The sequence below is a fragment of the Protopterus annectens genome, chromosome 3.part1 (assembly GCF_019279795.1).
Source record: "Protopterus annectens isolate FY-2018-M chromosome 3.part1, PAN1.0, whole genome shotgun sequence".
Lineage (NCBI taxonomy): Eukaryota > Metazoa > Chordata > Ceratodontiformes > Protopteridae > Protopterus > Protopterus annectens.
In genome coordinates this window covers 1719639403-1719667290 of record NC_056732.1, presented here as the reverse complement: position 1 = coordinate 1719667290, position 27888 = coordinate 1719639403, and the positions used below count along the sequence as shown (strand labels likewise).

General features: G+C 45.0%; 1 protein-coding gene across 1 annotated transcript in view; it reads left to right on the top strand.

The window, feature by feature from the left end:
* Positions 1 to 269: 269 nt before the first annotated feature.
* LOC122798638 (zinc finger protein 729-like) overlaps positions 270 to 27888 on the top strand; it is a 379227-nt gene continuing 351608 nt past the window's right edge. The window contains exon 1 of the mRNA XM_044067723.1: positions 270 to 395. Within this exon, the coding sequence (XP_043923658.1) occupies positions 362 to 395 (34 nt within the window). The 5' untranslated portion in view covers positions 270 to 361. The remainder of the gene's footprint in view (positions 396 to 27888) is intronic.

Here is a 27888-nt window from a genome sequence, read left to right as displayed (position 1 = left end):
CAGGCAGTTCCACTTTTGGATCTCATTTGTTACCAGTTGTGGATGGTACATACATTATGCAAGCAGTGTAGTAAACGCATACAATTGCCACCTATAGTGTAATAACCTGTTGAAACTTAATTTCTTAATCGAAGCTTCTTGTCTCCATTTGTTTATTTGCTAACTGCAAATAAAAAGCACATTTTCCACTTTGTATTTTAAAGCTGCATATTTGTTCATGAATTTAACATATGGCCGATGGAATTAATTTCACTTTTTTTCTTTGCAGGTGCCTGAATCCTTTGATGATGTTGCCATCACATTTTCGGAGGAGGAATGGAAGACTCTGAGTGCACAGGAAAAGGAGCTGCACAGGGAAGTGATGCTGCAAAACTATGAGACCATGACATCCATTGGTAAGGAGGTGTGAGCCAAGCATGGGGGGAGGGTTACATTCACAGTGTCAATCACCACTGTTAAAAAAAAATGCTAGCTGTGTGGCAAATCTGAGGTGATGGTAGTACACAGGTAAACAACTGCATTTGGCTCTCAGGATTAAACATTTATACAGTGTGTATCGTTTCAAGATCAAATGTGATTAGTTGACTGCCCTTATTAACCACTGATCCAATGTTATCTCTCCCATCCATCTTGAACTGATGGTCTTCGGATCCAGTCAGATCCAACACTGGCCACACTCCAATTTCTGGATCCAAAACTCGGGCTGCGCCCCTTAACCACATGTACTGAATTACCTCAGTTCTTGTTTCCCACTTGAATGGAACAGACTCAGATCTCTTGGCTCAGAGTTTGTGGAGGCGATTAGTGGTCAGGTAAGTGACTTGGTAATCACTTCATAGCTCACATCATAGGATTCCTTGACTTTAGAGTTCCGTCCTCCTGTTATCCACGATCTATAAAAAAAAAGTTTTTCTTCTGTTTCTTAACAGGTTTTTCCCACCTTCCTTGGACAGCCTTCTACCATTATTGATGTTACTTCTAGTTTAGTGTAGTTGTTGTTAATAGTCATAGATGTTCTTCGTGTTTCACTGTTGCAGTCATTACAAAACATTACAATCTGCCTCTTTACTCTAAATCCAGGGCAGGCTTTGCCACTGCAGTTCTGCAGGGCCTCATAGCCGCTCCTAATGCTGTCTAGCTCCAGCCCCCCAACCATAGCTTTGGGACTCAACCCAAATGTAATGACTGCAGCAGTGAAACACGAAGAACATAGTACAGTTGTGTGCACTTACCATAAATGTAGATGTTCGAGTGTATTCACTGTTGCAGTCCAGGTTACCCACCCGCCACCCCCCTTATTTTTGCTGGAACTTATCTTTACTTCTCTAATCTATACAAACTATGTGGTGTATTTGCTTATAGATGAAGGTAAAGCTTATTTTGATGCATGTATGTTTTATTTACATAATTTTAGCCTACCCTTTTGGGGGCACCTGGCATCTGGGGCAAGAAAAACTGAATAAAATGGTGTCGGCTGCATCTTTTATACCCCTGACGAACTGACGTCAGGGAAGAGGCGACAGCAATCGACGCAGGGCCCAAGACTTTGGAATTCAGGCCGACTGAGGGCAACCTGCCAGCAGGATAACATGCTGAAGACTTGTGGATCCAGGTGCCACTCGTGGGGATCCATGAGGTTTCTGCTTAGTTTGTTTGCCAGAGTATTTTCCTTTCTTGGCAGGAATTGTGCCTGCAGATGAGCCTTCCCTGGATTTAGAGTAAAGAGGCAGATAGTAATGTTTTGTAATGACTGCAACAATGAATAGACTCGAACGTCTGCATTTATGGTAAGTGTACACATCTGTATTTTTTCTGTAGCTGCCTTTAGAGCTGAGGTTATTAGTGTAGTAGCATTTGTTGGGACTAATGGTCAGGATGTCTGACAGGGTGCCCGGTTTCAAAAAATATATATCCAGTGGGTACAGTTTCGTTCCCAAGAAGCTCATTCCAGATGTGTTTACTGCCTAAGAGCCGCACACCTGGTGGAGGAGTGCTCGGCCTGTTCTACTTTGGGACCAGAGCACTTACTGATAGGCAATCAAAACTTGCCCTTAAAGGGCTTCTCCCTGCCTCGGTGGAGGAAGTTAACTCTCTCAGTCTTCCTTGTTGTTCTGTTACACAAAAAATGTCTTCTGAAAAGAAGAAAGGGAAGAGATCCAAGGAAAAAGTAAAACAGAAAAGTAAGGAGCTGGAGATAGACAAACATAAAGAGAGAGAGTCCTCAAGGAAATGTCTTCCAGAGGTGTTGGACCCATCAGGACTGGCACTTAAAGTATTTAAGCTGTTGGATCTGGCCTTGATGTGGAAGCCCACTAGAGTTAGATCCTCAACTTCTCCTTTTCTGAAACCTAGGTTCTCTCTAGAACCTGTTAGCCCCTGCTAAGATCTCCTTTTTTGCAGGAGTGGTCCTTCTAAAGAGTGTCAAGACCTCTTTCTATGGCCTCTTTTCTGAGATAGTGCAGTCATCCAGGAGTCTATCCAAGGCAGACCTTGACAGAGCAATGAGGATGTTTTTGAAGACCCAGATCCCATTGGGGATCCTACTGGTGTTGACCTGTGTTGGGGCACTGGAAGTTGTTCCTCCCTTTCCATTGATTGTGATTCCTCCAATATGACCATCGGACTTGGTGGCCTTGGATCTATGTGACCCCGAGGAATGTCTGTATATCTATGTCAGATCTAAAAGACTGGGTCTTGACTCAGACTATGTCTTTGACCAGATTGACTCCCAACTGCTTCAGATCTCGAAGGGTCACGAAACTGAGGGATTGGAACTAGTACCGGGGTATGGTCGACTCCGAAGCTTACGATCCATCCCTCCCTCATGGCACTTTGTTTCTTGATAAGTCTGCTGTGGCATCAGTTTTGGATTCAAGCCGAATGGGCTCTGGGAGCTTGCCCTTGTCAAGTTCTTCTGAATCTATGGAAGCCACCTCAGGACCAGCCTCTGCATCGGCATTCAAGATCTTTGAGAGAGTGCTCTCATAGTCTAAAGAGCAGACCTCGTTTTTCCCATTTGGATCCACACCTGCCTCCACAGGGTTCTTCATGTCCTCTGCTCTCTATTCTTGTCGCATGGGGATAGCCAGACCCTTGGAGTCTCGAGACGTTCAAGGTTGTGGACTTGCCATCTGCTTTGGAGTCCTATCTAGAGCATCCCACTGGGGAAGTACACGGTAAATCTGAGTGGAAAAGGAGGCATGTGGACTCCCCTAGGGAGTCCCTCACTAAAGATACTGATTTCAGTGAGGGGGAGAGTCTCCAAGATTCCTCCTTGAAGACATGTTCATTGTTGAGATACTCATAGAACACAGTTGGTCCACCAACACCCCCTACCAGGAGGAATCAATATTCCATGAGACTTTTGGGGCTGACCAGTCTACTTCTTGGGTGGTCCCTCTTGATGACAGATTGGTAGACCTAGTTTTGAGGTTGGTGTGGAAGGAACCAAATGTGGCTGAACCAGTCTCCCAGAAGCCCGATAAGATTTTAGTTTCTCCAAAAGATAGGTCTTTCTGGAACAAGGATCCAGTAGTTGACTCAATGGTAGTAGCAACAGTCACCAAGAAAGTTCACCAATAAAGAACTTATTGAGGAGGGCTTTACTGCCCATCCCCTTAGTAAAGAGTCCAAGGTGCTGAACAGATTTGGAAAGCAGGTGTATGCCACAGCAACTTTGGCTCTTAGAGAGCTGAACTACTTGGCCCATGTAACATGCTTTCCAAAGGACTTGATATAGGAGTTAGCAAAGTCCGTCTCTCGGTCCTTATCTGTGGAAGACAGGAAATCTGTAGATATGCAGCTAGCTACCCTTCAATCCTTGTTGAACATGTCTATGCTCCTTATTTCTATTGCGGCTGTTGGCAGTTTGAGAGTGGCAGGCACCAGCATAGCTATACGCTGGATGCATCTCTGCAACTTTGCCGAACACTTTAAAATGTCCTTCATTAACGTCCCCTGTGACAGGTCCATTCTGCTTGATTCTAAGGTTAAAGAGACTGTCAAGAAGCAAAGAAGATGGAAAAATGTGTCTGCCATTCGAAAAAGTTTTTGTACCCCTCAGCAGACCTTTTCCAGGGAACAGATTGGGTAAAAGAAATTGTGATTCCGTAAATCTCAAGGCTTCCAATGACAGGCTGCCCAGAGGTGTGTGTGTGGGGGGGTCCTGATGGACAGTCGCCTCTGTGGCAGAGGTGAACTGCAGAACCAGGACTTTTCAGGGTCTTTTCCTGCAACAGGCCTTTACAGTGCTCCTAAATGGTTGCTCATCTGCTACACTGTGAAGGCAGTTGGGGGGCCCTTGTCTCTGCACCCCATATCCTGCACAACCATCACCCAAGATTTATGGATGCAGAGATTCATAACCAAAGCCCCACTGCTTTATCATCACCCCTATTCAGAAAGACTTCCCAATGTCCAACCCACAAGAGGGAAGGCACAAGTAATAAAAAAGCTATACAAATGAATCGTCCAGAAGTTCCCACCAGACTGGCAAGGATCAGGAGTCTAATTAAGGTTATTTTTGGTGCGAAAGAAAAACATGGACCTGCTATACTATACTTCAGTCATCTGAATCAGTACATAAAACAAAGTTCCAAGATGGTCATTGTTCAGTCCATCCTAATGCTATTGAGAAAGAGTGACTGGATGTACTCAATAGACCATTCAGGATGCATATTACCACATTAAAATGGACAGGTGCTGCAAGGGGTTCTTCCATTTTTGGTTTGGAGCCAGTCACTTCCACTAGCGAGACCTGCCCTTTGGTGCCACCACATCCCCCTAGATGGTCAACAAATGTATGGCAGTGGTCACAGCTGATGTCAAAACTGCAGGGGTTCCAAGTGTTCCCATATCTGTATGACTGGCTGGTAACTGCTCCCACCAGGTTCTCCTTATTCAAGGCTGCTTGCTCCAGCTGTGTTGCCAGTTGGGGATAACTGTCAGCATGACAAAGTCAAAATTACAGTCAGTCCAAACTATAGAGTTCATCATGGCCCATCTAGTTACTAAGTTACAGATAGCCAGATTACCAGACTCGAGAATTCCCGCCCTTCAACATCAGGCACTGACAGAACTTCCATCAGAAGCCCCCACCATATGCATATTGCTCTTTTTAGGGTCGATGGCAGCCTCCATCAAGAGTTTTACACTAGACACTGGCGGTTCAGTAATTGGAAAGATCACAACCATTGTACTTTCCTGTTTGCCTCACCCACATTTGCAGAAGTCATGTTCATTGGTAGCTGAACTCCCTAGTAGCCTCGCAGGGTCACCCTTTTGTTCTAAAATTCGCCCAAGCTGCAGTGACCATGGACACGTACCAGCTAAGGTGGGGTGGCATTTCATGAGAAAGGCAGCCCACAGCATGTAGTCCCCCATAGAGGCCAATCTTTTAGATCAGTGACCTGGAGATGACAGCAGTCTTCTTAGCATTGAGGGCATTTTAGTACTCCCTCCCCATGATATGATCTCCACCCAAGCAGACAAACATGTCAGTGATTTGGTACATCAACAAGCAGTGGCGTGTCCACTCTTACCTGTTGTGTCAATAGACAGTGAGGGTTTGGCACGGTAGTCTAGTGTGTTAGCAAACAAGCTGAGCATGTCTGTGCTTCTTCTTGATGAATGGTCCCTCAATCCATCAGTGCAGAACAAATCTTCAACCACTGAGACCATACTTGTTACAACCTGTTCACCACTCATTCCAACACCAACTGCAGCAGATATTTTGCCCTCATCTCCAAAGAAGGGTAGACCTTTGGGGATGCTCTTGCCCGTAGTTGGCCCCTGGGCTTCCTTTCTGTGTATCCTCCTCCTACTACTGTTCTACAGAAATTACTGTAGAAAGCAGTGTGAGCAAGGCAATGGTGATCCTCATTGCCTCATTTTTGCCTCAACATGGTTTCCCTGTCTTTGGCCTCATCTGATTTCCCTTCATGGGTGCTGGATCCAGTTCCATTCCCTCTTTCTCACCCGTCCAGAATGCCTCACGTGGACATTGCAGCTCCCAAGCTAACCTTATGGTTTCTCCAGTTCTTATGATGGTTAGACAGTCTTAACATCCTCCCAGAATACTTTTTATAGTCTTTCTGGTAGAGGGAAGTAAATGTAACCTGATTTTCTATTTGGGCATCTAGCAGGGACAGACTGCTTTTCTGCTCCTCTCCCTGCTCTCTTAGAGTTTTGGCGGATTTTTGTCATGACAGTTAGCTACTGTACCATCAAAGTCCAGTTGGCTGCCATTCCAAGCTTTCACATAGAAGAGAAGCAGACTCCCATTGCTTCTTTGAGGTTATCCAAAGCTTTCTTAAAGGGCACCCCCCAAGACGTCACTATTCTACTTCAGACATTAACAAGACCTCCCTTTGAGCCTACCACAGCAGCTGAACTAAAATATCTTTCTTGGAAGACACTTTTTCTAGTGGCAGTTCTGCTCAAAGGATTTCAGAATTTAAGGATCTTTCTTGTAAACCTCATATTTGGTATTCCACAAGGACAGGGTATCACTTAGGACCAACCCCTCCTTCCTTCCCAGAGTGGCTTCAGATTGTCGTTTAACCAGACCCTTATTCTTCCTGTCTTCTTTACTCATTTCTCTAACAAAGGATAGTACATGCTACATCTTCTGGATGTGCACTAACAGCTGAGGATTTACTTGCACCATATTAAGGCTACTAGGAAAACTGACAGACACTGTGCGTCATAAGTGACTCTTTCAAGATGGCTACCTGACTGCATTTCTCATGTATATAAAGAGAAAGATTTGACTGTGCTTGGTACCCCAGGAGTCATTCTTCTAGGGCAATTGCTACTTCTAGGGCATATTTTATGAAGGTCCCCATTGGTGACATTTGTGCTGCAGTTGTAAATACTTTTATGTCTAATTACAAACCGGACTTGCAGTCAAGGTCCATGGGTTCATAGGAGTTTGCTAGGCTAGTGGCTCTAGAGCCCTTACAAGCCTAGCCATGTTAATCCAGAGTTGACTCAATTCCCTTTGGTTAGATGGAAGTAATTAGCAGAGCGGGTCTATGACAAATACCGACTACCCCTGTCCATAAGGGACATGGATGCCACCCCCGGGGTGAATTTGCAGTACGGCATCCATTTGTCCAGGTTGCACTTAAATATTGTCAGTGAGGAGCTCTGCTTCATGTGAATTGGAAGTTTATTCCAGAGAGGCAGCAATCTCTGGGAGATGTCCCTGTCTGTCCAGCCATACCAGGTTAGTCATCCTATCATTCATTCAGACCCCAAACCGTAGGCAGCAAAACAAAAGGAGGTGGAGTTACAATATGTATAAAAGACATACACACCTCTAAGCTGGTCAAACGTTATGATACACAGGAAGTACTCCAGGTGCAGTTAACAAGTGACAAGACATCTATTCAAGTCATAGCTAGCTACAGGCCTCCAATTCTGACTCAAGATGCCCACTCCATCTGTCTGGACCTCTTCGAATCTGTCAAGATTCAACCCTTTGCCCCGATCCTGGGCAACTTTAACTATCCAACCATAGATTGGAAGAGATGCCAAAACACAAAGGCCCAGAGATTCCTTGATTTCGTCAGTGCAAATGCCTTGGACCAGTTGATTGACACCCTCACAAGAGGTGAAAATATCTTGGACTTATTAACCAACATGAGTAACCACTGCGGCATCCCTACATTGTCATCATCCCTGGTAAGATCCAACCACAAAGCAGTCACTTTCTAAGTCACCCCCCCCCCCCCCCCCCCCAGCTAGGGTCAAATAAACTTCTCCAAAGCTGATTACAACCTCCTGAGGGAAGGTATAAACAGCTTCACAGCTCCCTCCCGCTCCACATGAACTGGCACATATGTCCAAACCTACACCAAAGTACTACATGAGCATTTATATAGCTGCATGGAATCAGGAGTACCAGACAGGACAAAATCCTCCTCCTCAAGGAATAGTAAACCTGTCTGGTGGGTAGCTACAATAAATAAACCCTATAATAAAAGGAAACAATTGCTGTCCAGGACCATGAAGGAACAGGTGTCTAATTGGAAGCAATCTCTCTTAGCCTGAACAAGCAAATAAAAGCACTAGTGAAATCCTCCATAACAAACTTCGAGTCCAAACTGGCCACATCTACTAAAGACAGTCATAAGGCTTTCTTCACATATGTCCACAATCTCAAGGGAAGCACCCAGATCTGCTCAGAACTGGTGGTCAAGGACACCACATACACAAACCTTGTAGATATAGCCAACCTGCTGGAAGACCGGTTCAGTGAAAATGTCACTCCCCTGTCCCCCCATCAGTAAAACAGGACATCCCCAGTACCTGCCCCCCCTCCCCTTATCTCTAGGGAGCAAGTCATCCCTGCCCTCTTAAAGGCAAAAAATATAGCCTCCATGGGACCCAATAACATCCCAGGCTGCATCCTACATGAACTCAGGCAGGAACTTGCAGCACTATTAGGCACCCTATTCAACCAAAGCCTGAGTACCGACTTCATCCCGGCCGAGTGGAGGACAGCTACTGTCGTCCCTTTGTACAAAGGTGGAGCATCCACCGATCCAGGAAATTATAGATCCATTAGCCTAACTAGCGTGATCTGCAAGGCCATGGAATGGATTATCATGGACCTTGTTAACAAGGACATTGGCAACCTCCAGATACTTGAACCTGCACAGTTTGGTTTTGTCAAGGGGAGGTCATGCCTGTTAAATTTGGTTGACTTTTATGAGACTTTCACCAAGGCCATAGACGAGGGGGAGATGGTGCACACAGCCTACCTTGACCTGGCCAAGGCCTTCGATACTGATGTTCTTCGTGTTTCACTGTTGCAGTCATTACATTTGGGTAATCCTGCTGGCAGGTTGCCCTCAGTCGGCCTGAATTCCAAAGTCCTGGGTCCTGCGTCAGCTGCTTTCGCCCCTTCCCTGACGTCAGGTCGTCAGGGGTATAAAAGATGTGGCTGACACCATTTTCTTTAGTCTTTCTTGCCGCGCGGTGCCCAAAGCAGAAGCAGTTCGCAAGTGCCGGTTGGCCGACTCCTGAGATTTTCGTGTTCGAGTTTCAGATCCGAAGTCTTCAATAAAGCTAAGTACCCCGTTGGGGAAACTTTTTTCTTGCTCCAGACCGATGTCAGAAAAAGTTAATAATTGTATTTCTTGTGGAAAGCAAATACCTCATAAGGACTTTCATTCTTACTGTATTCCTTGCCTAGGCCCTGATCACAATGTTGCTGGTTGTCGGTTTTGTGCTAGATTTAACCAAAGCACTATTAAGCGTCGGTATGATTTTGCTTTAAACTATTTTGGACGCCGGTTTAATTATCCAGAAATGTCGTCAGATAGCCATCCGACTACCGAAGTTCACAAAAAACGCAAAGAAAAGGAGAGAGATAGACAACCGAGGCCCAAAACTGACGACGATGCTTCTCCCAAGCCAGTCGCCGGTTCTCAGTGAGGCGCTTTCGCAGCCCCTGACGCCCGCTACTTTAGAGTTGCAGCCCGCTACCGACTCCCACGTGGAGTCGGCCATGCCGCTGGAAACTCAAGGTATTGGAGCCTCGGATACTTTTCCTTCAGATGGGTCTGGAGCCGCTGAGCAGGCACCGGCTTCTGGGGATGTATTCAGACCTAAACTTTACATTAAGCCAACCTCAGCTTCAGAGGCAAAGACTAAAGCACCTTCTAAAGCAAAGAAACAAACTCAAGAGCCACGTGGACAGGCCTCTATGCCCAAAAACAGATGCTCAAAATGGCCGAAGACTTAATTACCTTGATCAGGGGTTCCCATCCCCCTCCTGATAAGAGGCCTAGGCAAGAGACTGACTATGAATCTTCAGATCCAGGTATCTATTTCTTCTGATTCCTCTTCTGATCAGGAATATTCTCTTCCCCCCTATGAGGATTCTGATGCTGAAGAATCTATACCTTCAGCTTCTCCTCCAGAGGACTATTCTTTTGGGGAAACCTTGCATACCATGAGGGAGCATTTCCACTGAGAGAGCCAAGATTTTTCAGAATCTAAAAAGAGGCTCAGGGATTTCCTTTTACTTACCTCAACACAGGCCACTAGCCATCCCACCTGTGTTAGATATTGTAGATGATGTGTTTTCAGAGTCTAGTCTTACCCCTGACTCCTTACCTCCAGCTCCTGTTAAGCCTGACAGGTATTACAGGGTTCCTGACTGTCATAAATTCCTTTTTAAAAACCCTGCTGCAGACCCAGAAACTATTTCACAGGGTCCCAAAGGAGTTAAGGCTTCCACTGCAAAAAAACCCTACCCCCTCTGACAGAGATTTTAGGGCACTGGATAGATGGGGAAAAAAGGTTTACACATCTGCAACCTTGGCTATAAGGGCCTTAAACTGTCAGTTTCATATGCTCAGATATCAGCAACGTCATGGCATTGCTTAAACAGAAAATGTTATTAAACTCTGAATGTGCAGAAAACAAGGAAATGCAGGATTTATTGCATGCAGCTGAACAAGTTGGAAAGCATACTTTGCAATGTGGTTTTGATTCTTTGGAGGCCTCCTGCAGAGCCGCAGTTACGGGTTCTATAATTAGGAAGCGTGCTTGGTTAAAGGAACAAAATCTGCCTGATCATGTCAAAGTTAAATTATTAGATGCACCTTTACAGCATGATACTTTGTTTGGTGTTAAAGCAGAGGAGGTGTTAAAGAAAATGGAGGACAAAGCTAAATCTATGCAAACTGTCAAAGATTTTTTACAAGTACAACCACCTAGGTTTAGTAGACACTGGCCTACAAAGAATTGGTCCTTTCCTGTGTCAGACAGACCTCAAAGGGGCAGATCCAGACGCCCTAGAGGCAGAACCCAGGCACAACGTTCCTACATGTCAAAGCAATGGGGTGCTTCTACCTCCAAAGTTGGAGAAGGCAAATCACAACCATACAGGAAACGGCCCCAATGACTTCCCTCTGCCTGCACCAAGCACTTAGCACCCTTAGGGGGAAAATTATCACTTTTTTTCTCAAAATTGGCACATTATAACCCAGGACAAGTGGGTTCTAAATATTGTGTCACAAGAGTACAAGTTCCATTTCCATACCCTGCCGAAGGCAAACGGCTGGCCAGATCTGCCAAAAAATCAATGGGCAGAGGCACAAAAATAAGTCTCATCCGTCATGGACATGGGGGCCATTCAACAAGTACCAGAGCAAGAGCAGGGACAAGGATTTTATTCAAGACTGTTCTTGGTACCCAGAAAGGGCAAGATGTGGAGACCAATACTGGACCTATCTATTGTGAACACATTCCTGGATATACCAAAATTCAAGATGATGATTTTGCAGCAGCTTCTGCCCATGCTGGGCAAGAACACTTGGCTGGTGACTCTAGACTTAAAAGAGGCATATCTGCATGTCCCAATCAGACAATTATGCAGAAGATACCTCAGATTCAAGGCTGGCTCAATGCATTACCAGTTCTCTGCACTGCCCTTTGGCTTATCTACTGTGATCAGGATCTTTACAAAGTGCTTGGCACCAGTAGTTGCATTCTGCAGACAGAGGAATACAAATATATCCGTACTTGGACGACTGTCTAATTCAGGCAGAGAACATGGACATTCTTCTACAGCATCTGGTGTTTGTGAAAAGACTTCTAACATGCCTAGGGTACACAGTCAACGAAAAGAAATCAAAACTAGTACCCTCTCCAGAGATAATATCCTGGGTGCAAGCTTAAATACAACTGCCCAGATGGCTTATCTCACGCCAGACAAACAAAGGCAACTGGCTACCTACTTCAAAATGTTGGCAACAAAGGCCCAGTTATCTGCAAGAAAAATTCTGCAGGCTTTGGGCTTCATGGCATCCTACATCCTACATCCTACTAATTCTATATGTAAAACTGCATATGAGGAAACTTCAATGGTACCTAAAAAGTGTTTGGGCTCAACATTGCCACAGCCTGGAAACAATGATTACTCTTATTCCCTGCCTACAACAGGAGTTTCGATGGTGAGCAAAGGCTTGTCAGCAAACAAGGGACAGCCATTCATCAGCCAGGAAGACACTAACAACGGATGTATCAGATTATGCCTGGGGGGGCCCACGTGGCAGGAAGATGCATTCAGGGCACATGGTCCTCAACCCAAATGCATCTACATATCAATCAAAAAGAGATGTTAGCTGTTCAGAATGCCCTGACAGCCTTCAAGGACCTACTTCATCCGGGACAACTACTGATAAAGACAGATAACACCACGGTCATGTGGTATATAAACAAGCAGGGGGGCACACATTTTTACCCCCTTTGCAGACTAGCCATGACTTTGTGGGACACAGCATTAACTTACCAAGTACATCTGCAGGCACAATTCCTGCCAGGAAGGAAAAGTAATCTGGCAGACGAACTAAGCAGAAACATAATGGATCCCCACGAGTGGCAGCTGGATCCACAAGTCTTCAGCATGATAGCAAGGAAATGTGGATGCCCGGACATAGATCTATTTGCCTCCCCTCACAACTACCAGCTAAAAAGATTCTGCACAAGGACTTATCACAGACAAGCATGGAAAGTGGACGCCCTATCTTTCAGCTAGAAAAAGCCTATCAGTATATGCCTTTCCCCCTCTGCCTCTCCTCCCCAAGGTACTCCTAAAGGTCAGACAGGAAAAGCCAAAAATGATACTGATTGCCCCAGACTGGCCCCGCCAGTACTGGTTTCCAATCCTAAAGAGCTTGTCTCAATGCCCAGCTTGGACCTTACCTCAAATTCCTCATCTACTGTCCCAGCAAAACAATCAGATCCTGCACAGCCAACTCAGGACTTTAGTCCAGGAAGCATGGCGGATAATGTAGTCATACAAAAAACACCTCTCAGTAAAGCTGTGATGGATGTCATTTTGGAGGCCAGTAGGCCTAGTACTAGAAAATCTTATGCTGGAAAATGGAAGAGATTCTGTGCTTGGAACCAGGCACAAGGAACTGATACAGCTGTGCCAAATATTCCTCAGATTTTGCAATACTTAACTGAGATGCTGGGCAAAGGCCTATCTTTTTCATCTATTAAAATTCATGCCTCTGTCATTTCGGCTCATTACAGTACAGAGCCACCAATCTTTTCTCATCCCTTAAAACAGTCCCTCAGAGGAGTCAAAAATGTAAGGCCTTCAATGAGATCACCAATGCTTGCATGGGACCTCAACTATGTCTTGGAAAAACTCACCCTGCCTCCTTTTGAGCCAGCTGCTACTGCTGATATAAAGTTTTTATCTTGGAAAGCAGCTCTGCTCCTAGCAATAACTTCTGCAAGACGAGTTTGAGCTACAGGCACTCATGGCTATGGAACCTTTTATCATTTTTTATCCAGACAGGGTCTCTCTGAGGGCAAACCCAACATTTATGCCTAAGGTGGTGTCCAGTGTGGCTGTTAACCAAACTATTCATCTGCCAACTTTTTATCCAAATCCACAGAACAAGGGGGAGAGAATTCTGCATTCTTTGGACATACACAGACAACTACGCTTCTACTTGAACAGAACCAAAGCTTTCAGAATGACAGAGCAACTACTAGTGGCATATGCTGCAGGATCACAAGGAAAGGCTATCTCAAAGCAGACTATTTCAAAGTGGCTAGGCCACTGCATTCGTTTCTGCTACTTACACCATGGCAAGCCAGTACCTAAGGGCATTAGGCCACATTCAATCAGAGCTGCAGCCACTTCAGCAGCCTTTCTCAGGGGAGTACCATCCAAGGACATCTTAGAGGCTGCTACTTGGAGTTCAGTGCACACCTTTACAAAGCACGATCATCTGCCACTCTACTCTAAATCCAGGGCAGGCTTTGCCACTGCAATTCTGCAGGGCCTCATAGCCGCTCCTAATGCTGTTTAGCTCCAGCCTCCCAACGATAGCTTTGGGACTCTACCCAAATGTAATGACTGCAACAGTGAAACACGAAGAACATAGTACAGTTGTGTACACTTACCATAAAAGTAGATGTTCGAGTGTATTCACTGTTGCAGTCCGGGTTATCCACCCACCATCCCCCTTTTCTTCTGATGGAACCCGTCTTTCCTTTTCTGATTTATACAACCTATGTGGTGTATTTGCTTGTAGATGAAGGTAAAGTTTATATTGGTGCATGTATTTATATATATATATATATATATATATATATATAACTTTTGGCTACCCTTTTAGGGGGGCACCTGACATCTGGGCCAAGAAAAACGAAAGAAAATGGCATCGGCCGCATCTTTTATACCCCTGACAACCTGAAGGGAAGGGGCGACAGCAGCCGACACAGGACCCAGGTCTTTGGAATTCAGGTCGACTGAGGGCAACCTGCCAGCAGGATTACCCAAATGTAATGACTGCATCAGTGAATACACTTGAACATCTACATTTATGGTAAGTGTACACAGCTGTACTTTCCTCACTTAGGTATAACAGATAAACTCTCTCAACTAGGCATCAATCCGTATGTTACCAGATGGTTAGCAAACAGACTCACTGATAGAACCCACCTAGTCAAATATGGGAAGCCACCTCAAGTAGTATACCTGTAACAAGCAGTGTACCCCAGGGATCTGTCTTGGGGCCTCTGCTGTTTGGTATATACTTCTTAGAGTTGCAGGCCAAATCTAGTGGGCTGTGGCTGACCAAGTTTGCAGATGACTGCAGGTTGGGTGCTATCATCAATTCTCCTAGTGATGTGGACATCCTCCAAGAGGGTCTCACCCAAACAAATGACTGGTGCCAGAAACATGGCCTCAAACTGATTGCCAAAAAATGTATCATCATCCCTTTTGGGGAGAATGATGTCCCCAGAAACTATCACAGTGATAATAAGGCACTAAGCACGCAATCAGTCGTGAGGGATTTGGGCACCCAGGTTGATAGCAAAACTGACTTTTGACCACCATATTTTGTTGTACGGAAAGCTTTCTAAATGGCCCACCTGATGGGACAAAGTGGCCATAACATCCCTGTATTCTTCCCTTGTAAGACCCATTATTGAGTACAATGCCCCTTTCGGCATGTACCTCACAAAGCACATGCACCTGCTGGAGAGACCACAGAGGTTCCTCACCCGGAGAATCCAGGGCCTCAAATATCTACCCTACACAGATGAGCTAAAAGCTCTGTCCCTCTACTCAATCTCCTACAGATTCCTCAGAGGTGACCTCTGTCTGGCATACAAAGCAATCTCAGACCCCACCCTGATGGGACTGCTGCATACCCGCAAGTCAAGCTCCACTCGAGTAACCCACACGTGTGACCCCAACCTCGTCTGTGACAGCCGTAGGACTTGTTGGCAAGACAGACTTGTGTCCCAGAGACTCCCCCTTTTGTGGAATAGACTCCCTCTCCATGTAAAGCAGAGTACCTCATTAATCCTTTTTAAGCGTAACCTGGATAACTGAATGGGGAACAGAAAACACCTCTGGGATTCGACCTGTGTCCCTGCTTGATAGTGGCATAGGGTGCTTACTTGTTGGAACATGGGCTGAATTATTGGCTAGGCTTCTAGGGACCTCAGGGCCAATAGCCTAGTTACTTCCTATGATCCTGTGTTCTGTTGCGGGTGACTCTTGTGCCATTTGACTTGCGGCTGTGCAGCATATCCATCAGGCAGGGTCAGAGACTGCCTTGTAGTCCAGGCACAAGTCGCCTCTCAGCAGCCTATACGATACAGGTTACAGTGATGGGGCTTTCAGTCTATCCACGTAAGTTATGATTTGGAGGCCCTGTATTTTCTTGATGAGAAACGTCTCTGGTCTCTCCAGCTGCTGCATGTGTCTGATAAGGTACATGCAGAAGGGAGCATTGTACTCCTATTAATGGTCTGATGAGGGTAGAGTACAGTGGAGTTATAACATGTTTAGACCTGGATGCGATGCCCTTACTTATGAGATGTGCAGCATAGAAGGATTTCCTTACCACTGTGGAAACTTGGTGGTCAGAGTTCAAATTGCTATCTACCTGTGTTCCTAGATCTCGCACCATTGGGTTTGAACTTAGGTGCGTGTTGTCAATATTGTAATTAGCAGGAAATTCTGATTTCCCAAAGGGATAATAATGCACTTTTATGCATTTCATTTTAGACCATGGGTTTGGCACCAGTCATTTATCTGTGTTAGCCCCTCCTGTAATATGTTAACATCGTTGGGGGATTCAGTGATTGCACCCAGTTTGCAATCATCAGCAAACTTGGTAAGCCAAAGACTGTCTAGTTTATCCTAGACTTCCAAGAAATAGATTCCAAACAGTAAAGGGCCCAGCACAGATCCTAGCGGGATGCCACTGGTGACGGCTGTACTGGTAGATGTTGAGTCATCAACTTTGACATTGTGTGTTCTGTTGGTGGGCCAGTTGGCTATGTTTCTAGTGACTTAAGGGTTAATACCCACCTCAGAGAGTTTGTCAGTGATACTTGAGTGGGGGATTGTGTCAAAAGTCTTGGGTAGGCAGTATGCACTGTCTTCCCTTCATTCAGGGCTTTGGTGATTTTCTTGAAGAGGTCCATCAGGTTCAGTAAGCATGATCTTCTCTTAACAAAGCCAGACTGGGTTAGGTCTAGAGTTTGAAGGTCACCTATGTCCTTGATGTCCATGATGATTCTTTCTATGGCCTTGCAGGTGAGGCTGGTTAGACTAATGGTACTATAGTTACCAGTGTCAGTTGATGGCCCTCCTTTGAGCAACGAGATAATATGTAATGCTGGTATTATGTAATGCTGTATCTGCTTACCCTTGGAGCTTTTCTCCCCAGGCCTCCGCTGAAAATGGACATGCATCCAGTCGGACTATCCCGGTCAACAAATGTAAAATAAATAAAATAAAAAATTACTGTTGCTGTTCTCCACTCTGCCAGAGCAAAGCCACTTCTCAGGCTGTGGTTAAAGAAAACGGCAAGTGGGTCCACTAGGTCCTGTTTTTGCATTGCTTAGTAAGCAGTCTGGGATGTTATGTGGTCCCACTGAGCCCAAGTTTTTGGCCTTGGAGAGCGCAGATATGACCTGATCTGTAGAGATGCTAGGCAGATAACTGGTGTCAGGTATGCTTTGAGGTGTGGCTGGTGGGGACAGGGGGGTGAAGTTTGCACCAGATCTGTCAGCCAGCAGGTTGCCAATTTTCTCCAGTATAGCCAGTTCGGCACATAGCTGGGTCTTCCCTTTTAGATTTTGGACTTAGTTAAAGAATGCCTTAGGATTATCCTTAGCTAAGGATGCTGTTTTACCTTCAGAATTAGCTTTAGAGGACTTTACAAAATTTCTGATTTACTTGTTTAAGCTATGGTGGGAATTCTTCCTCTAACAATTCAGTTCCCTCTTGTTCTTAGACAGTTTCTTCTTTTTGGTATATAATCTTGTCCACCAGGGTTTTCATCTGGTCAGATGCAGCTGAGTCTCTACAGCTGCTTAAGTGTTGGTACAGGGCATCTGAGTACACATTTGCATAGGAGTCATTGTTGTCTTTGATTGCGATGGGTATAAAACTTTATATAACATCACTTAGTAGACTGTAGTTTGCTTTGGAAATGTTTTTTCGTTTTTTGCTCCTGTGGTGGTGACAGGTTCATTAGTTACTTTGAGAGAGACTGATTCATGGTCCAACCTAGCCAGGGAGGGCATCACACGAGAGGTGTGCAATAAACTATGTCTAGGACATTTGAGCCTCTTATGGGGGTGCAGACTATCTATTCCAGAGCATTTGTATTGACAAAGTCCAGGAACCGCTGGTCGAGCATGTTCGTCCTGTTATGTCACCCAGTTGGTGGAAGAATAGTTGAAATATACCATGACAAGGTGTTGGGCTGTATGGCGTGACTCCAGTAAGTCCACGTAGGCGTTGTGCTTTTCTTGGTTTATGGCAAGGGACTTGTATAGCTAGCAGTGATGTGGTAGGGTATTTTGCATATAGTTAATTGGACATGGAGTAGTTTGAGAAAGTCGTATTGTTTGAACAGTCTCTAGGTGTACTTGGCTTTAATGAAGGTGGATACACCTTTGCCTTTGGTTCTTTCATGCTCATTTTGAGGTCTGAACATGTGAAAGGCATTGTAGCCTTGCATGGCCGGGGTGTTCTCCATGGTCTTGAACCATGTCTCAGTGACTTCGCAAACATCAGCATTTTCCAAGTTGAGGAGTGCTTCCAGGGAGTGCAGTTTCATGTTTAGACTCCTAGCATTAAGCAGCATAACCTTGAGTTTATCTCTAGTGTATTTTGTTACATTGGACATTTTGTTGTTTTGACATTGCCTGAAAAGGCTCTATGGGGGAGGCAAGCAACTTTGCCAGCATCTGAAAGCTTAGCGGGGCAGGTGCAGACCATTTCTCGCAAAGCAGCGTGGTGTGTCGACTGTGTCTTCCCAAGCTGGCAGATACTGAATCCCCCTAGACTGACACCACAAGCTGAGCCAATTGTTTGTCAGTCATTTTTTGTTTACATGTGGCATCATCCTGGGTGAAGGTGGAATGCTACTTAGGGCTAGGGTCATACCTGCCTGGGATACACAATCTGAGAGTTCATTCTTGTCTGTGTTCATGTTGTCCAGAGAGGTACATCTCATGTCATTCACCCCAATGTGGACTATGACAGAGTCATAATGGTACTTGTTGTTGGGTGACTTGATTGCATGTGTGATTTGACACATCTTGTCACCTGACAGGCAGTTGACTATAACCTTCTACTTGTCCAGCCTGGTTGGGGGATATCTGTGTGTCATTCTATGGAGTTGTATATGACCAAGACATTAGGTTTTGAGGTGTTATGCCTTAGGAGCTTATTTGCTGAGACACTGGTGTATGTGTTATGTGTAGTAACCTAATTTTGTGTGAGAAGTGAAGTGTACTTGCTGACAACCTTCTTCATGTCCAGTTTGTCATTACATGAGAGAAATGATTCCAGTCTTATAATGTAATTAAATCTCTCACATAGGTTATTTGTTTGTTTTAGGAGTAAGTGGTTGTCAGTATACATGAGGCAATTACTACATTGCCTCAGGATGCCCATGTCAGTCAGGCTGACTGGTGAAATGATAGGAAACTGCCCATCCATTATAGCAGGTTTTTATCATATGTACTGTTCGGGAAAGGATTGGGCTAACATCACCAGTTTTTGTGCTAGGACTAGCAAAGGTGCTTGTTCTATTGAAGGCTGTGGATGTTAAGTGAGGGAGTGCTGCCCGGTACAGCCGTAGTGCAGTAGGGAACCTTAGAGGAGGGTTCTGACAGATGTCTAGGGAAAAATTGAGTTTCAAGGTGTTTACCTCTATACCGAGCACCCCTAACCCTGTTGTATGGCGCCCTGCAATGTGTAAATGTGAGGATTAAATACAGGCAAAATTAAGACACGTTTAAGCTAATCTACCAATAGGAAATCGCACAAAGAACCTTCTTCCAGCAATCCCCAGCTCAGGCAAGGCTGGATCCACACTGTTCTGCCACAAGGGTGCTGGGGATCCCTTCTTACTGTAAGATGGGTGGTTTAGTGCTCAAGTGTATCAATAACAGGCTAGATTTAGCAGGTCTGAATCTGTCTATGCTATCTAGGTATCAGTACAGTGCAAATCAAGTGCAGAGAAGTGCAAAAAAATTCTTAGAGCCCTTTTGTGTGTTTCCCAGCTCAGGTAGACTAGGTAAACATCTACTGCCATCAGATGAATATGAAGGCGAATATTATTAGGGGGTGGCGATGGGTGCCAACTTGAGCTCCCATTTATGCCAGTCTGGTTATGTATGGTTTGAGAGAAACCACTCATTTTGGAGTCAGTCTATTGTACATCTTGGCGGGTATGTTGAATCATATCTTGATGACCTTTTTTTATTTTATGGATTGACCATTTAGACTTCTTAATGAAGTTCTCCTATACATTAACCAGACAACCCCATTTTTGTAGATTCACTTCTTCAAATTCTAATTCTAGTATTAACTGTCTTGATGTCACCTTTTTTAAAGACACAACTAATAACGGTTTTTGCTCTACTTTATATAGAGAACCTACATTTTCATATCGCTATTTACATTACAGTAGCTGCCATCCACAGTTTTATAAGAGAAATATTTTTAGAGGACAAATGATTTGGGTAGCCTGTATGTGTTCCGACTTTGACCTTTTCCAGACTGAGGCTGATTAAACTGGTAGAGATGTTGCTGGAGAGAGGATACCCAGTTAAGTTGTTGGATGAAGTTAAAGGTGAAATATCCAAGGGGTGGGGGTAAAAAACTGAAGTCTTTATTAGGGGTTGGTACTATCAGCAACTATGATGCAAAATCCACTAGTATATATTAAAACAATCAAAACACAAGTTTTGTCAACCCCTTGGTAGTTGCCCATAATTAAATTTCTAACTTGGTTGGAATAAGAATTATCAAAAATTACAATATTTTTAAAGCTGATGAGGTTATATTAGAGACCTTGGGTGAAACCCCCACCTTTGTTTATAAAGTTGAGTTGGCAGAAATGCTAAAACAGTTCTTGAGCATCACAACATTTTTAACCCTCATTTGGCCATCAAATCTATGAAAAAATGTGGGGCTTGCAGTCAGTGTCCACACATCTTGGAAAAAGAATTCATTACTTTATCAAACTACCCTCACACTAAGATATACATAGCAAATGGTAACTGCAAGACTAAAGGACTCATTTGTATAGAGTTGTGTTCTGGGTGTGAGGAGTTCTATATGGGGAAAATGGAAAGAACATTCCATAAGAGAATTTATGAACACATTTATGCTATTTCAAGAAAAAAAAACAATAATTCATTGTTTAAACATACTGAATCATGCAATAATTAGAGTAAATTCTTGTTTGAATGATTAGAATTTGTACCATTTAATGTTAGGGATGGCTCTTGGGAAAACAAAAAGTGAATATAGAGAATTGTATTGGCAATTAAAATTAAATGCAGCCACTCACCTGAGTTTGAATGAATATACATCCCTTTTACCTGTACTCAAATTTAGGGCAGCTAAATTATAAGACTTTATGTATTTTTAATTCAAGTTTAATTTGATTTAATTTTGCCTGTTATACATATGTTAATGTTTTTATTACATGATATACATATAGGTAATTAGCTGATATGAGATTATTTTATAATTAATGATGTTCTTCATGTTTCACTGTTGCAGTCATCACACTTGGGTTGTCTGCCAGCAGGTAGCCCTCAGTCGGCCTGAATAACAGAGTCTTGGGATTTCTTTGTCGGTTGCTGTCGCCTCTTCCATGATGTCAAGTCATCATGGGTATAAAACATGCAGCCGACAACATTACATCAGCTTTTATTGCCATGTGGGAACCCAACGCAGAAGCAGTTTGGAAGTGCTGGTCGGCTGCTACCTGAAATTTTCATTTTTCGAGTTTCAAACCTGAAGTCTTCTAAAGCTAAGTATCCCGTTGGGGATCCTTTTTATTACTCTAACCGATGTCAGAAAAAGTTAACAATTGTCTTGCCTGTGGAAAGCAAATACCTCACCAAGATTTTCATTCTTACTCTGTCATCTGTTTAGGCCCAGACCATGACGTTCCTCGCTGTAGGTTTTGTACCTTGTTTAACGCCCGAACTATTCATCATCGGGCTATCTTCGTCATTAAATTCTTTCACTCTCATTCTCCATATTCTGAAATGATAAGGTTAAAGACAGAGACAGACCGCATAGGTCCAGAACTGCCGATGATGCTTCCGTTAAGCTAGTCGCTAGTCTGCCGGTACTCAGTGAGGTGCTTTTGCAGCCCTGATACCTGCTTCTACAGATTTGCAGGCCTCTGCTGAGACCCATTCGGAGTCCAGTATGCCATGAGATGCTTCTTCGACTATGAAACCTGCGGATGGCTCTACCTTGGATGGGTCCTGAGCTGCTGTGCAGGCACTGGCTTCTGAGGGTGTATTGCGACCTTCCGATGTTTGCTTTAAACCGGCAACTTCGTTTTTGACTAAAACTGTTCATAGGTTTATACTAAGCTGTCTGCCCTGGGGCATTTACAAGCCTAGCCAGAGTGTGTTTGGCTTTCGCCACCCTTTTAGATCGGTTTACTGTGCCTCTGTAGAGTAGGTCTTAGAAGATAGCCCTTTTAAGGTTAGTTTACTGTGCCCCTGTCTAGCAGGGACACAGAAGAGATCCCAGGGGTGAACACGATCTCCCATCCACTCGTCAAGATTTCTCTTGAAGAGGGTCAGTGAGGGGCTCTGCCTATTGAGTTTCTCAGGCCCAGATTTCGCACTACGCCTAGAAAACTGATGACCAAAGCGCATGCTCAAGCTTCCTTGCCACAGAAACAAATGCTTAGAATGGCTGAAGACCTTATAACTTTAATTAGGGGAAGCCAGCCTTCCCCCTCTAAAAGACAAAGAATTGATTTTCCTTCTGATTCTACAGACCATGAGTCCGATGACTCTGATCCCCCTGATTACCAGGACATACCCTTATCTACCTATGAAGATTCAGATGCTGAGGATTCCATTCCCTCTACCTCCCCTCCAGAGGACTTTTCCTTTGGTGAAACCTTGCATACTTTAAGAGAGCATTTCCACTGGTAATGCCAGGACTACCCTCAGTCCAAAAAGAGACTTGGAGAATTTTTAGACTTGCTCAGCCCAGGCCTCTAGCTATACCCCCTGTCCTGGATATTGTAGGTGATGTCTTCATGGAATCCAGACTTACTCCTGATACTTTACCACCAGCTCCTAGAAAGCCTGACAGGTACTGCAGAGTACCTGACTCTCAAAAATTCCTCTAAGAATCCCACTGCAGATCCAGAGACTATTTTTCAGGGACCTAAAGGCATTAAGGCTACTACAGCCAAAAACCCTACCCATTTGGACAGGGATTCTAGAGCTTTAGACAGATGGGGTAAGAAGGTATGTACATCTGCAACTCTTGCCATCAGGGCTTTGAACTGCCAGTTTCACACGTTGAAGTACCAGCAGCATGTTATGGAACTAATTAAACAAAAATTGTTGTTGCTTCCAGATTGTACAGAAAATAAAGACTTACAAGAGTTAATGCATTCTGCAAACCAAATTAGTAAACCTACATTGCAGTGTGGTTTTGATGCCTTAGAAGCATCTTGCAGGGCTGCTGTCACTGGGTCTGTACTGAGAAGGCATGCTTGGCTGAAGGAGCAAATATTGCCAGACCATGTCAAAGCAAAATTACTAGATGCTGCATTAAACCAGGAACGTTTGTTTGGCACAAAAGCAGAAGTTGTTCTTAAAAAGATGGAGGAAAAAGCTAAATCTATGCAGACTGTTAAAGATTTCTTACAGGTGCAGCCACCTAGATTCAGTAGGCATTGGCATTCAAAAAACTGGTCCTTTCCAGTCCCTCCCAGGCATTCTCAGTCCAAACCTAAAGGCAACAGGCCACCAAGACTACAGTCTTAGGGTATGCAGAGATCTAAACAATGGAGTGCTCCCACCTCTAAAACAGGAAGTGGTAAGCCACCCCCTTATGGAAAAAGTTCACAATGACTTGTCTGTCTTCTTCCCAGCAAGGCCCAAGTACTTGCACCCCTAGGAGGAAAACTCGCCCTGCAGGCAAAAAAAATGGATGTCCATTACCCAGGATGGATGGGCCCTAAACACTGTATTCCAGGTAATACAGATTCTACTTCCACTCACTGCCAATCCCAAGCGGGTTGCCAGACTTTACTCCAAACCAGTGGGCAGGGGCTCAAAAGCAAGTACTTTCTCTTCTCAGTATCGGGGCTATTCAAACTGTGCCAGTAGAGCAAAGGGGACAGGGTTTCTATTCCAGTATGTTCCTAGTGCTCAGAAAAGAGGGCTCTTAGCGCCCTATCCTAGATCTGTCGATTCTCAACATCTTCCTGGTGGTCCCAAAAATTCAAAATGCTGACTGCAACATCTTCTTCCTGTGCTAGCCAAGGACGCCTGGCTAGTCACCCTAGACTTAAAAGAAGCTTATCTGCACACCCCCATAAGGGAATCTTGCAGGACATATCTACATTTCAGGCCAGGCTCTATGCATTATCAGTTCTCTGCACTTCCCTTTGGCTTATCTACTGCGCCCAGGGTTTTCACAAAGTCCCTGGCTCCAGCCATTGCATACAGCAGGCAGAGAAATATTCAAATTTACCCATACTTGGACGATTGCCTGATTCAAGCAGACAAGAATTGCTACTTCAGCACCTGGCATTTGTAAAGAGACTTCGAACTTCTCTGGGGTACACCATCAACGAAAAGAAATCACAACTGGTGCCCAGCCAAAAGCTTGTATTCCTGGGAGCAAGCTTGAACACAACTTCCCAGATGACATTCCTCACTCCAGAAAAACAGGTTTATTTGACAAACTACTTCAAATTAATGGCCACCAAAACCCACCTCTCTGCAAGAAAATTACTGCAAGCCCCTAGGGTTCATGGCCTCATGCATTCTACTAATTCCATATGCAAGACTGCATATGAGGAAACTTCAATGGTACTTAAAAAGTCTCTGGTGTCAACATTCTCAGGACATGGAAACAGTGATTCCTATCATTCCTTGCCTAAGGGCAGAGTTCCTTTGGTGGGCAGAGGCATGCAACCACAACAAGGGACTTCCATTCACTCAACCCCTCACCACCCAAACCCTGACAACAGATGCATCAGACTATGCATGGGGGGCTCACATGGCAGGCAAATGCATTCAAGGCAAATGGAGCCCAGGACAAATTCCCCTGCATATCAATCAAAAAGAAATGTTAGCTGTAGATAATGCTTATCCTTCCAGGACAACTCCAGATAAAGACAGGCAACAACACAGTTATGTGGTACATAAACAAGCAGGGGGGAACTCATTCCTACCCACTCTGCAGGTTAGCCATGGCCCTGTGGAACACAGCCTTGAGCAACCAAGTGCACCTGCAAGCTCAATTCCTGCCAGGCAAAAAAATTCACTGGCAGATGACTTAAGCAGTAATATACTGGACCCACACAAGTGGAAGCTGGAACCCAACTCATTCAGACTTCTAATTCACAGGTGGGAGACTCCATAGGTGGACCTCTTTGTCTCCCCCCAAAACCATCAATTGAGCAAATTTTGCACCAGAAATCCCCACAGCCAAGCGTGGAAAGTGGATGCCCTATCCTTTATATGGGAAAACCTCTCAATTTATGCCTTTCCCCCTCTGCCCCTCCTATCAAAACTACTACTCAAGATCAAACAGGACAGGCCAAGGACAATCCTTATTGCCCCAGACTGGCCACGCCAGCACTGGTACCCACTCCTATGCAGTCTGACAGCAGTACCACCATAGCACCTATATCAGACCCCCTCCCTGCTGTCCCAGCAAGAGGGACAGATTTTGCATCCACAGCTGCAAACCCTGAACCTTGCAGCCTGGCTTATCCTCTGAGTACACCACCAGCAACCCTAAGCAAACAGGTGCTGGACATCATTCCTGAGGCCAGAAGGCCTAGTACTAGGAAATCCTATTCAGAAAAGTGGAAAAAATATTGTTCTTGGAGCCAGTCTCTAGGATAGGACACAGCTGTGCTCACCTTACCCCAAATCCTAGATTACCTAGCAGAGCTACTCCGCAAAGGTCTATCCTTCTCATCACTTAGAATTCATGGCTCTGCCATCTCAGCTCATTACAATACTGAGCCACGTCTATTCTCTCACCCTCTCGTCTAACAGTTCCTGAGAGGAGCTAACAATTTAAGGCCCCTGACGAGAGCTCCCACCCCTGCCTGGGACCTTAACTTTGTGCTAGAGAAGCTCTCGCCCCCCCCCCCACCCCCTTTGAGCCTGCTGCTGCAGCAGAGTTAAAATTCCTCTCTTGGAAAACAGCCTTACTTCTAGCCATCACTTCATCAAGAAGAGTGTCGGAGTTACAGGCGCTAATGGCGGTGGATCCCTTCATTATTTTCCATGCGGACAGGGTTTCCCTCAGGACTAACCCATCATTTATGCCCAATGTAATATCCAGTGTGGCTTTAAACCAATTCATCCATTTACCAACCTTTTTCCCTAATCCTCAGAATAAAGGGGAAAGGATTCTGCACTTTTTGGACGTGCACAGACAGCTCAGGTTCTACCTTGACAGAACCAAACCTTTCAGAAAAATCTGACCAACTGCTAGTCAGCTTTGCTACAGGGGCAGAGGGCAAGGCCATTTCAAAGCAAACCATTTTCAAATGGATAGCACACTGCATCCATTTCTGCTACAGACACCATGAAAAACCTACCCCACAGGGGATCAGAACTCTTTCCACTAGGGCTACCTTAACTTCTACATCATTTCTCAGGGGAGTCCCTACCAGGGACATCCTGGAAGCTGCAACCTGGAGTTCTGTACACACCTTTTCCAAGCATTACCACTTGCCTGTCTTTTCTAAATCCAGAGCTGGATTTTCCACAGCAGTCTTACAAGGCCTGCTAGCCAGCCTCAATGCTTCTTGACTGCCTTCACCCTTCCTCAGCTTTGGGAATCAACCCAAGTGTGATGACTGCAACAGTGAAACACGAAGGACGTAGTACAGTTGTGTACACTTACCATAAATGTAGATGTTCGAGTGTATTCACTGTTGCAGTCCTGGTTACCCTCCCTCCAGCCCCCTGACCTTTCTGATGTTCTTCGTGTTTCACTGTTGCAGTCATAACTGTAGGGTGCTCCTGCCGGCAGGCAGCCCGAGGTCGGCCAGAATCCCAAAGTCTGGGTCCGGCGTCGGCTGTACAAGCTAGTACCCTGACGTCAGTACGCTTTGGTACATAGCCCTCAGCCGACGCCATCTTCTCCAGTCTTTCTTGCCGTGCGGTGGAAAGCAGCTCGCAAGTCATTGGTTGGCGATTTTCGAACAGAGTATTTTGTTGTTGTCGGTCCGAAGTTCTTACTTCTCTTCTCAAAGCTAAGTACCCCATTGGGGAATCTTTTTCTTGTTCCTCCGATGTCAGAAAAAGTTAATAATTGTATAACGTGCGGGAAACAAATACCTCATAAAGATTTCCACTCTTACTGTCTACCTTGCTTAGGCCCTGACCACGACGTTTCTTGTTGTCGGTTCTGTGCCAGGTTCAACTCTCGTACTATCAAGCGCAGGTACGATTGGGCTTTAAATTATGTTGGCAGACGCTTCAATTATAGAATGTCGTCGGACACTACCGGAATTCAAAAGAAGCGCAAAGACAAAGACAGGCCTCCGAGGTCCAAACAGGACTCGTTGCAGCTGGAGCCAGCGTCCGGTTCGCTGTCGCCAGTGAGGCGCTTTTGCAGCCCCTGTCGTCCGCCTCTACTGAACCGATGGTTGACACGGACTACCATGGGGAGCCATCAAGGCCCACTATTTTAACTGCTGCAGGACCTTCGGACGTCGCTCCTTCAGATGGGTCCGGAACCGCTGTGCAGTTACCGGCTTCTGAGGGGGTTTTCAGGCCTACTCACATCACTATTTCAAAGGCAAAGGCAAAGACAAAGACTCCTGTTAAGTCTAAAGTTCCTGCTCAAGCTGCTTCTGAATCTACTCCCAGGACACAGAAGCAATTATTAAAGATGGCTGAAGATTTGCTTACAATGATTAGGGGTTCTCACCCCCCCTCCTGAGAAAAGGCCTCGACAGGATGTTACTCTGGATTCCTCTGACCAGGCTTCTGTATCTTCTGTTTCTTCCTCAGATCAGGACTATTCCTTTCCTCCTTATGAGGATTCGGATGCTGAGGACCCTTTACCCTCGGCCTCTCCGCCTGAGGATTTCTCTTTTGGGGAAACCTTGCATGAGATGAGGGAACATTTTCATTGGGAAGGACAGGAGTATTCTGCTTCCAAGAAGAGGCTTAGGGAATTTCTTCTTCTTCCTCAGCATAGGCCTTTAGCTATCCCTCCTGTTTTGGACATTGTAGATTATGCTTTCTCTGAGGCTAATTTGAATCCTGATTCCATGCCTCCTGCTCCTTCTAAGCCTGATAGATTTTATAGGGTTCTTGACT